Source organism: Epinephelus fuscoguttatus, linkage group LG2, assembly GCF_011397635.1.
Source record: "Epinephelus fuscoguttatus linkage group LG2, E.fuscoguttatus.final_Chr_v1".
Taxonomy (NCBI): Eukaryota; Metazoa; Chordata; class Actinopteri; order Perciformes; family Serranidae; genus Epinephelus; species Epinephelus fuscoguttatus.
In genome coordinates this window covers 5,414,641-5,425,578 of record NC_064753.1, presented here as the reverse complement: position 1 = coordinate 5,425,578, position 10,938 = coordinate 5,414,641, and the positions used below count along the sequence as shown (strand labels likewise).

The window sequence follows — 10,938 nt, the reverse complement described above, 5'->3', positions numbered from 1 at the left end:
CACAGCTTCACTCCTCCTCTCCGGCTGATGTGTCTGTATTTGGGTCACAGCCACCCACCAGCCTGAACTCACAACACTGAGAAAGGCCAAGGACCATTAATGAAACTGAGAGAAGCTTGAACAAACAGGTGAGTGTGTTAAAATTCCCTGCTGAGCTCTAATAACCATGTAATCTGGTTGGATTGATGCTAATTTATCTCTTGTAAAAAGTCAGACTAGGTTAGTTCTTCAAGAGGAAAATAATGTTTTATTTGTGATTTATTTTCGTCTGTCTTTAAACTCTGTTTAAAACTAGCATGAAACAGCGCTTAGTTTTACCTTTATTTGTCTTGATCAATCATCAGTAATATATTTTATGATGGCATTTTTTTAAAAACTTATCTGTCAGAATACTTTAATTAGTCTATAAACATTTTGTGATCAGCTCAAGACATACCAGATACAAAAACAAGAAAAGGTGCAGATAAAATCAAGCAAACAAAACAAGTTAAAAATAATAAAGAAACATTCCTCTCATAGGGAGTTTCAGTTAAGAAGTCATAGATAGAGGAAATCAAAGTTATGACAGTGATTTGGTCAAGTTGATCTGCATTGTAGAATACAAGCAATACATTAAAAACATAATACTTAAAAAGAATCTAGTATTGAGTAGGTTAATGGTTTAGGAAAAACATACTTCTTAAGGCAACATGTGCCTTTTGTATCAGGCAAATAAGGAGCACTGTGACCAGCTTTAGTTCTTTAATGTTTTCAAACTTGTAAAATTCATGATTATTTATATAAAAAGTATATACTTTTTTGGTAGTGATAGTTTCCAAGGTTTTCAGAGTTTATAGTTTTTATTGATTATTTTTGGATGATGGTGAGACTGGCAAGGATTTTGAATAGTGAAGGGTGGTAAACAGAGAGTGGAGGTATGTGTGGGTGGAGTCTGGGCGCTCCAGGAATGTCAGGGTGTTCTGCCACATTCCTGCCCTCAGCAAACCTGTTCTCTCCTGCAAACACAAGGAAACCACACAGATGCAAACACCTGTTTCCTTCTGCAAAATTTAAACTTGCCTGGTGTGTTACACTGGTCACTGAGGGGCCTTAGAATGCCTGATACAAATAAGTTCAGATTCTGAGCATGTTACTTTCAGAACTTGTAATGGATCTCTGCTATATTTCTATGTAGAAAATATGTTGCTAAGTGAAATACCTTGGAAACTTTGGATATTCAAACACATCAACGACCCCTATCTCATTCTGATGACATGTTCAGCTAAAATGTGACAGTCATAATTGTTTGATTTTTAAATGGTGAAAGCTATTCATCAGTTCAGTCATTAATTCATTAAATAATTCACTTAACATAAGTATTCATTTTAAAAGATAGTCCAGCATTTTTGTTATGTCCTCCTTGTTCTTTTTACATCTGTTTCCTTGGTGCAATATTGTATACAATGGATGTGTGTGTGTAACAATTATGGCTAATTCTGAACAATTTTGGCTGACATGGACTCACTGCGTCATCTTCAATATTTTTTAAGTGACAAAAATACTAGCAATGTCTGTAAAATCACAGGGTAGCACACAATAACACAAGTCCTGATTTTATGGCAGCTGGTAGCCTAAAAACCTGCTGGTTTTACTTCAGAAAAATGTCCCATTTTACCTTAAGTTTTTGTCCCATTTTATCTGACTGCATTAAGTACTCATTCAAAACTCTCTCCCATTAAGGTATCTTGAAAATATTTCGACTTTAAGTCATGCAGTTGATAAAATCAGCTTACCACATGGCTTACCTTTCAAGTTCAGTGATTTTTTGTAATCTTTAGTGTGCCAGTCCTAGTTATTTTAGACCATTGAAAATAATTGTTTCATGTAAAGTGCATTTGTAATAACAATGCAGTAAGAAGCTTTAATATTGACTGCGAATATTTAAAGAGCCCAAGATTGGACTCCATCCTTGAAGCTACAGCAAGGTGAGTTTAAACACACTGAGATATATAAAATACACCTTGTATTATTAAATTATTATCTTCACTGCATGAAATATAAATAAGTACATAAAATAATTTTAAATAAATCACAAAAAATTTTGATCGGACCAATTTTAAGTTGCTGAGGAGGAGACCGTTTTTGTCCAAGCAGTGGTTCAAAAGATTAAAGCCTGGAACAACCACAATAACTCTCAGACCAACACTCCCTTCCAATATTTTCTAATTATACCAGTGCCAGCAGAGGTCTGGAACCAGACTTTATTTCAAAACAGCATTGATTATTTTATTATTAGTCATTTATTTTATTTTCCCTATCCACAGTAGCTCTATGAGGCTGTAGTTCACAAGTTAAAAGAAGAAGAAGGTCTGGCTGTCTAGAGCACAACGAATTTAATAAGAATTTGGCATCTCACAAAGAAATTTGGGATTTTGCATCTTTTGCGTGTTTAACAAAATCTGAGAGTGTAAAGTATCTTTAGAGTCATGGATTCCAGGTAAAACAAAATGAACCTGCAAAGCTTCATTATCATTTTCTTATTCAGAATTGAGAAGGAAAAAAAGCAAGATGCAAGATGCTGGGAAGTCAACTAATGAGCTACTTACAACTCACATAGTTAAGTCTGTGCATGGTGAGAAACTAAATTATGTTAGGCTAAGTAATTTTAACAGTCAGTTTCAGCTAACTGAAACTGAAAAACAAATGTACTTGGTTAATTATTAGACTTTAGTTCACTGAAACTGCACAGTGAGTTTTATCAGTGTATCTACCGTGTGCTGTTTTTGTTTGAATAGTGCATGGATCTATCTTTCTCCAGTTAATGAAATCAGAAATCAGTAACTCTTGCCATCAGATAAATGTAATGGACTCTCTACTGCAAAAGCATAATTCTTTCCATAATCAGTTACCTCCCACCTTTGTCTTCAAGCATAAAAGAGGAATGGCTTGAGACTGTTTAAAGTCAGAACTGGTCTCTCGAGATCATGTCCCTGGCTTCTGAGTGTCAATGGGAGGAGAGGGAACACATGAATGAAATACATCCGCTCATGTGTCAGAAGGGTTCAAACAGTCTGTTGTTTGTCATACAGTTTCATACTGGATGTTCACGTTTTTGTTGTTTTTTTCTGCAAAACGTCTGTCTATGCGCCTAGGTTATTATAGTTAATTGTAAAATGAAAATAAAAGCAAAGCTAATTGTGAAAAAAATACCCTAACCCTAACCCTTTTGCAATTGACATATAAATATTAGACTTTAGAAAAAAACAAAACCAACTTTAATGATATTTTGTACTTGTGAAGCTTGCCAAAATAAAATCAAAATATACAGGAAATGTCTTTTAGTTGTTGTCTTTGTCAGTTTGGCCAAAATTGTCAAGACAGCAGGCATGAGAATATTGTGTCTGTACACTGACACCATGAGAGAGTGATATCTTTTACTTGTCTTCACTTTCAGGCTGGCTCAACTTTCATACAAGGAAGGTCAGAGTATTGCATGGGAACAGCAGGGGGACAAAGTCGCTGTGTTCTCATGACAGAAACATGTAAATTGTAATCTAAGATTCCATTTTATTTGCTACAGTCAATAATCTCAGACAACTGTAATATAACCCTCAACAAAACTTTTTCTTGTCTCTATCAACAACCATATCTCTTAGGAATAAAGGTGATTTTACTATTTGGTTAGAAAAATGTGTTTTCTGGGGGAATTTTATATATATATTTTCTCTCTACAATGTTTACTGCCAACATGTTTTATTTGGTTGTTCTGCCAGTAGCTGCAGAGGGTACACTTGCTCATGTACCCTCTTTATCTTTTGATTGAGTATTAAGGTCACTGTGAGGGTCAAATAGTCAGAGATTTCAGGACACTTAAATTGTTTTGAAAAAGTTGTGAAGTCATAGAAATAAATTCAAAATGTTACCCCAAAAAATGTAACATTTAAAGAGCAAAGTCACTGTTTCTCCCTCAAGCACACTACAGCCTCTCCTCCTGGGCTCAACTTCACCAAGGATAGCCTACCACTAAAAATATTATTTTCTCAAAGGTCTTGGGTGGTATCCGTTCATCCAAATAGTTTTTTTGGTCTAGGTTTTGTAGATTTGAAGGTGAGCAGAGTTTTAATGGTAGCACTCACAGCATTTAAATAATGCATTTAAAATTCAACATGAATTTCCAGAATCAGTGCCCAATACCATGGAGGTAAATAAATAACTGACAGAATTAAGTGTAGGAATATTTTCAACTATAGAAACAGTCACTATGAAAACAAAGTGTGTAGGAATTTCCACCTCTGCTGGAGGAGGCAAACATCTCAGAGACGAATCATGTTGCGTGACAAAGGCTCACACCTCTTCCGAACATACAGCAAGCAAACAAACTCAGGTGGATGGTGGGCGAAAACAACATACAGATTTACTATAAGAGACAACATTTAGGGAGCTTACTGAGCCAATAACTTGCTGTTGCTCTAAAATAGGTTGGAGGTGGAACAAGCGCCCAGAACATTGCACGCATTTCTTCAAACAAGACAACACAAAACTTGCTAACGCTGCCTTAGTTTAGTTTTTGACAAATTTGTCTACACATTTAGATTGGAAAACAAGACAGACAAAATTGGCTACAAAAAAACTACTCACATTACTACTTATTAGCTTAGGTAAGCACTAAGCTAATAAGTAGTAAGACACGAACACTAAGGTAAAAACTTACCAAGTCCTCTTTTAAAATTTGACCAAAATACAGCATTTAGCAACAAGGACAGAACAGGAACTCAAACCTACTCCTAAAGTTATTTCAAAAAAAAAAAAAAAAAAAAAAAAAACAGGTGGAAGTACAGCTTACTGATGTGTCCATGTGCCTCCTTGCAGGTCACTGGTGGTGCTGAGAGGTGAGTGATGGAGCTGAAGGTGTGGGTGGAAGGTGTGGTCAGAGTGGTGTGTGGCCTATCACTGAACACTTCCTGTCAGGATGTCGTCATAGCTCTGGCACAAGCAATTGGTAAGTCTCTCAATTTCCATTCAACGTAGGGTCATTCATATGTCCTAATAAATACCCTTTTTAGTTATAAATGCTTTGTTTTCCTGTATATCTTTTATCACTGTTATTACTTTAACTGTTTTGGATACAGGCATATTTTGCTCTCACAATTTACAACACAAAATGAAGTATTAATGCTGCCCAGATGAGGAACACTGACAATTTGGACACTACATTGTTTTTTCCATAACATATCTAAATGACCAAATGACTCAATAGACCCACAATGTTCAAATTGTAATACATTACATATTACCAGTTACCTCCATTTGAAAGTAATTCGTTACCTTACAATATTACTCTCTGTGTTGAATAATTAGGTACTTATTACACTACTTTTGCATTACTTTGACCAAAGTGACCTCAGAGGAACTAATGTTGATTTTAAATGGATGAGGGTCATGTTGTTTCACAGCAGGTAATCAAAGCACAGAAGCTCCAGTTTATTACAGTTCATTTCAAATCCAGTGCTGCACAGGTCTGATGCATTCACATACAGTGGTTACCACTTTGTATTAAAGTCCCCTGCTTATATTAATAATAGTGTGATGATATAGAACAAATCATAACCTAGACCTTTTAATATAAATTAATAGCCTTGGACACAGGGAGGGTCAGGCAGAGGATCAAAGTCTGATAATTATGAGATATGGGTAAACATTTGTGGATCTATGATATAAAGCAAAATAAATACATGTTGAGAATAGCTCAACTCTGACGAGTGCAAATAACACACCAGAACTGGAAGATCCACTTGCCGGTTCCCAGTGTGCTGCTACAGTACCGGAGAGTTATGCATAAGAACGGGACAGTGTGCCAGCATTGCTTCGCCACTGTAGGGGATGTGAATGACAAAACATCAAACGTAATGCACTTTTGACAGTATCACTCAGATATGCCGATCATCGGGACGAGACACAAACAAACCGACAGCCAGCTGTGATGTGAAAGCAAAATGGGATAAGTTGTAGACATTGTAGGTATATGGATGGAATCACCTAGATGTACTGATCATGGGCTCCCCTCTTTAATGTAGTCTGTAATGACATGACAAGACACAGCAACCTTGGGGGGGTGTTTTTTTCTGGTGGCCCACTGGGGGAATTAGTGCTGTGTGGATCAGTGTGGATGAATAAAAGATGAAAACAATTAACAGTTTATTTTTGCATAATGCCATACGTTACATTATTAATGTAATAATATTAACCAAAAATCCTGTTGGTAATGTGTTATATTACTTCGATTCTACTAAAATAATATATTACTGGAATGCATTACTTTTGCAACATGTAACCTGGGTCCCACTTCGAAGTCGTCAAAATCCAGCACTTGGTCAGTGACTTCTGGCATCAGATACTTACGAAAAAAGCTGTCCTTTCATGTCAGCATAATACGCTCACTGATATGTTCAAACGCACCACGCGGTGTCAGGGTGAAACGCAGCAGGATAACAACGAAAGTTAAGGCAGCAAAAGTCTGAGTAGGGTGGATGGGTCCAACAACCACCAATTTTTTGAAAGAGACTGTATGCAAACTGCATCCCAGAACATTAACAACCAATGCATCAAGTGTACCTTGCACATTGTATCTCGATGTGGAAAGTCCATGACCAAATGTATGTGACGAGGTCGGAATGAGAATGTGTTGGTTACCCAAAGACTAATTAAGATTTTTGGCATTTTGCTAGTTACTTTGCGACACAACAGCACACAAATATAAAGTGTTCCTGCAGCAACTTTCAACATGATCCCACTGGCATTGCTATAAACAACATATGTGTGATTTTTAAATAAAATCTGATCTGCCACTTTTATTTTGAGTTCTGATCGAACCTGCTCATTGTTAAACAATTCATTCCTCATCCAATACTCTCTTTAAAACAAAAGTACACTAACTTACATAAGCAAGACAACTTCAAAATGAGGCCCCTGAACGCTGCATTCAGCTGTTTAATGACACAGTTTAAAGACTGCTAAATATTAATCCTATTAATCATGTATCTGTTTTTTTCACAGGTCAGACAGGTCGTTACATTCTTATCTTTAAGTTCAGAGGAACAGAGAGGCAGCTAGTTGCTGATGACTGTCCTCTTCAGCTTCTGGCTCAGCTGGGACAGCTGGCTGCAGAGGTCCAGTTCATTCTGCGGAGAACCGGTCCCAGCCTCAGTGACGGTCAAGACACACCCAAAATAGGTAAACGTTTTCCCCCTCCATCAGAACCAGAGCCCTTTAAACGCAGTGAGCCACACAAGGCTCTAACATTTAGTCTGGGTCCCTCAACACATCCTAAGAGGACTAAACCAAACAGGGCCTGGTCTCCGTCCCCCCAAGCCTCCCCAGAACTCCGAGCCTCCCCTGTCTCTTTCCTGGACCCCATCAACCCTGTAAAGACAATTCCCTCTTCCTCCTCCAAAGAGGAGGTGTTTAGGCAGATTCTGCAGCAACAGAGGAGGCTACAAGATCTGGAGATTCAGCTTCAAGCTCTGGAGAGAGAGACAGAGGTGTGGGAGCTGGAAAGGTCATCTGCTACAGTGCCTAGTCTGACCCAGATACCCAAAGAGGAACTGGAGGAACTGGAACAGCAACTGAGGCAGAACGAGGCAGATCTGATGCACAGAGAACAGTGGGAAGAACAGTTACAGGCAGAGATGGACAGAGAACGAGGTACGTGTTCAAATCTGTTTACATTTTCTACATTTCCTCTGACATTCCTAAAACTTGAAATGGTAACCCTATTGTCAACAGATATGCACAAACGTCTACACCAGATACACTCATCAATGGAGGATCACAGGTATCAGATCAAGGAGCTCCAGGCCCGTTCTGCACATCTAGAACGGGACGTACAGCTCATAGCCCACAGACAAAACTCTCAGACGGGCAATCTGAAGCCAGAGAAAACCCTGAGGCCTCTGAAGGAGGAGCTCCTCTACCGCCTGCAGCAGGGAGAAGAACTGGAAGCAACACTGACAGAAACGCAGAGGGAACTACAAACAGCAGAGGAAAGACTTCAGGTATAACTCCATGATCATCTAATAACTTTTCTAAGGGCTCACACACCAGAATTTAAAACAGCCATTCCAGACTAAAGTTTATCTGTTTCAATACAAATACCACAAATGGTGGATTCACCTCATGGAGGCGAAGTGAGTGTGCACACTGCTGTCATGTAGAGTTCGACTTTGGTAAAATATGACATCCAAATTTGTTCCATATAATAGCCAACAGTCTAGATGGTGCTGACATTTGAGGGGACAAGAGAACACTGCAGCTCTCATATTATTGAGCTTTATCACATGACCACCTCCCACATTTTTATTAGCATTGTCTAACGCATATTAGTTATATACAGGGTTCCCACACTTTCCCATGGCTAAAATTTCAAAACTTCCCCATGATTTTTCAAGGACCCATAAAAAAAACTTGTGACACCATTCACAACACATAAAAAGAACAGAACTGTATCATTTACTTTGCTCCAAATGTTGTATGAAAACTAATCAACCTTTTCCAATCTTTAGTATTTGGTTATGTTCATATTCACTTCAAATACTTCAAACTACAGGCACAGTCTTACAAATGCTTACTGTAAATCAGTCTGGCACTAAATTTTAAGCACGAGGGGAAAAAAAACTAAACTGATGATACTATCACTGTATTCGTAATGCATTTGATTCTAAACTCATTTCTGGATGCAAGTGTGAAAAACAATGCAGCAGCATAAAAAATGTAGGCGTAAGCCTTGGAAGTGGACATGGTAGGTTATCTGCAGAATATTACTGTGACAATTAATTTCATTACGCACAAAGAAATTCCACGACTTTCCCGAACATTCCAGTGATTTTTACTAACTCCATGACTTCACCAGGCCTGGAAAATGAGTTTGTGAAATTCCACATGTCCATATTTTTCCAGGTTTTCCATGACTGTGGGTACCCTGTATATAATAATGTAATTTCTAAATTGTTAAATTATTGTTTACTGTGAAATGAACTAACTATCAATGTCAATTAAAGTCACATTGCATCTCTGTGTGACTTTTACTTTCCATGTCACCTTTAAGTACAAGTCTGGCAATATTCTATGTTAATGTTATTATCAACAAATCCAATAAAAAGACCAAACCAACAATATCTTACTCTGTTTCTTCATACTGTCTGACCTTTCCAGCCTGCCTATGAAGCTGAGCCCCAAGCCCTTTGGTCCCTACTGAAGATGTAAATCTTTAAAAAAATAGGTCACAAATATGCAGTTTCATTCTCTAAATAACAAGGCTCAGTCATTTCCTAAAATATCTGCTCAGTGTAATTATTATCAAACAAACAGGAGGAAAAAGTGAATTTGTTGGGGACAATTTTCAGAAGCAGATTATTCCACATTTGGTGCTCTGAGTGTTTGTGGCAGCAGGATGGTGAATGTGGGATTGAGTCAAAATAAACTACAGTGTGTGTGTTCATAGTAATGAAAAAACTGTGTCACCTAGTAACAATTTGTGGCTCACTGATCTTTTTTAACAGTTTTTTTTTTTTTTTTTACAACTGTCAAGCTCTGTGGCACAGAGGGAGAAGACATATAAGGTTTTGATACATTCTTATTAGGATTAATTTATTGTTGGCTTTGGATCTTTCATTTGATTTGTTGACCATAAAAAATAAGGAATATTGCTGACTCTTGGTTTCCAATACTGAGGACACGACTAGAGTATGGGAGTGTTAATATTTTTGCATTTCTTTCGACTCTAAGTTATTGCTGTTTGTAATATAATGTGCCCTTCATCCTCCAGAGAAGGTGGGAGATGATTGAGGAGCTGAATAAGGAGCTGAGACAGTACAAGCTCCAGCAGTTTATCCAGCAGACCGGCAGTTCACATGCAGACCAGACAAACTCTCTGCCTGTCCCTACGGTTTACCTAAGCAACGCTGGTATCATGGAGGTATAATGTACGTCATCAGATTGTTTAAAGTGATTATTACCAGCTGTAGAAGAAGTTTACAGGTTCTTTACTTTAGTAAAAGTAGTACATTTATGGTAATACTCTGTTTCAAGTACACATATATACAGTTATCAAAAGAAAAAGTACTGAAAATAAAAGAGAGTCCAGTTTAGTTTCACTGTAATGTAAAAAAAAAACTTGAATGTCCAGTTTTGGGGATTTTCATCCTTTCAGATTAGATGAAGTAATGTGAAGGAAAGAAAGAAAGAAAGAAAGAAAGAAAGAAAGAATAAATAAATAAATAAATGAATATTCAGCAGAAACAGCAATGAATAATTAAAACTAACATGGATGTCTGACACTGATATTTTCTTCTGCAGCAGGACATCATAAAGTGAAAGAAGAAGAAGAAGAGGAAGAAGTAAAAGATATTCTCCGAAACCTCTACGGCCGTCCAAACTGTATGTGTGTGTGTGTGTGTGTGTGTGTGTGTGTGTGAGAGAGAGAGAGAGAGAGAGAGAGAGAGAGAGAGAGAGAGATAAGCCAATCACTGCCAGTTTCTTTGTGAAAATTAAAAACAAAATAAAATTAATGTCAGTGCTACTGATAAAAATGAAGGTTGTTTTTTTTCCGTGTTAATATTTCACATTTGAACTTGTTACATAAAGTCTGTATTGTCACACATTGCTTTCTGTTTTTGCTTCAGTGAATGTTGACCATAGACTGTAAAAAATAATGAACATAGCTGTGACCTTACCAATTGGTTTGTGGACTGTGGAGGCCTGGAGTTTAGCATTCTGGCTGTCACCATCTTGGGTTTTTGAAGTCAGAAGTGACCATATATTTGCGCAAGAGGGTTGAGCTGTGGAGGAGCGAGGGGTGGATCTAACTCACAGACTGTGGTGGTGATTTGTAGACAGCCTGTCACTCAGGCAACCCTGCCCTTAAATATGCATAATTGTATCTCAATAAAATGTAACCAGTTGGGA

The 10,938-nt window shown here is 37.5% G+C and overlaps 1 protein-coding gene across 2 annotated transcripts; it reads left to right on the top strand.

Annotated features, from left to right (window-relative positions):
* On the top strand, positions 1 to 10,938 carry LOC125879232 (ras association domain-containing protein 7-like). Of its 2 annotated transcripts, none has more exons than XM_049560979.1 (6): positions 1 to 128; positions 4,849 to 4,978; positions 7,033 to 7,680; positions 7,762 to 8,030; positions 9,800 to 9,956; positions 10,333 to 10,938. In XM_049560979.1, the coding sequence occupies exons 2-5, from the start codon at positions 4,876 to 4,878 to the stop codon at positions 9,953 to 9,955; spliced, it is 1,176 nt and encodes a 391-aa protein (XP_049416936.1). In that variant the 5' UTR covers positions 1 to 128; positions 4,849 to 4,875; the 3' UTR covers position 9,956; positions 10,333 to 10,938. The 2 variants fall into 2 exon arrangements, with proteins under 2 accessions (XP_049416936.1, XP_049416927.1); XM_049560970.1 differs by having other exon boundaries at positions 10,330 to 10,938.

Bases quoted from the DNA above. Each gene is read 5' to 3' on its own strand.
- LOC125879232 (XM_049560979.1), top strand. From the start codon at position 4,876: ATGGAGCTGAAGGTGTGGGTGGAAGGTGTGGTCAGAGTGGTGTGTGGC. The intron at 7,681-7,761 runs GTACGTGTTCAA...TATTGTCAACAG, and splicing joins AGAGATGGACAGAGAACGAG to ATATGCACAAACGTCTACAC. The intron at 8,031-9,799 runs GTATAACTCCAT...TTCATCCTCCAG, and splicing joins CAGCAGAGGAAAGACTTCAG to AGAAGGTGGGAGATGATTGA.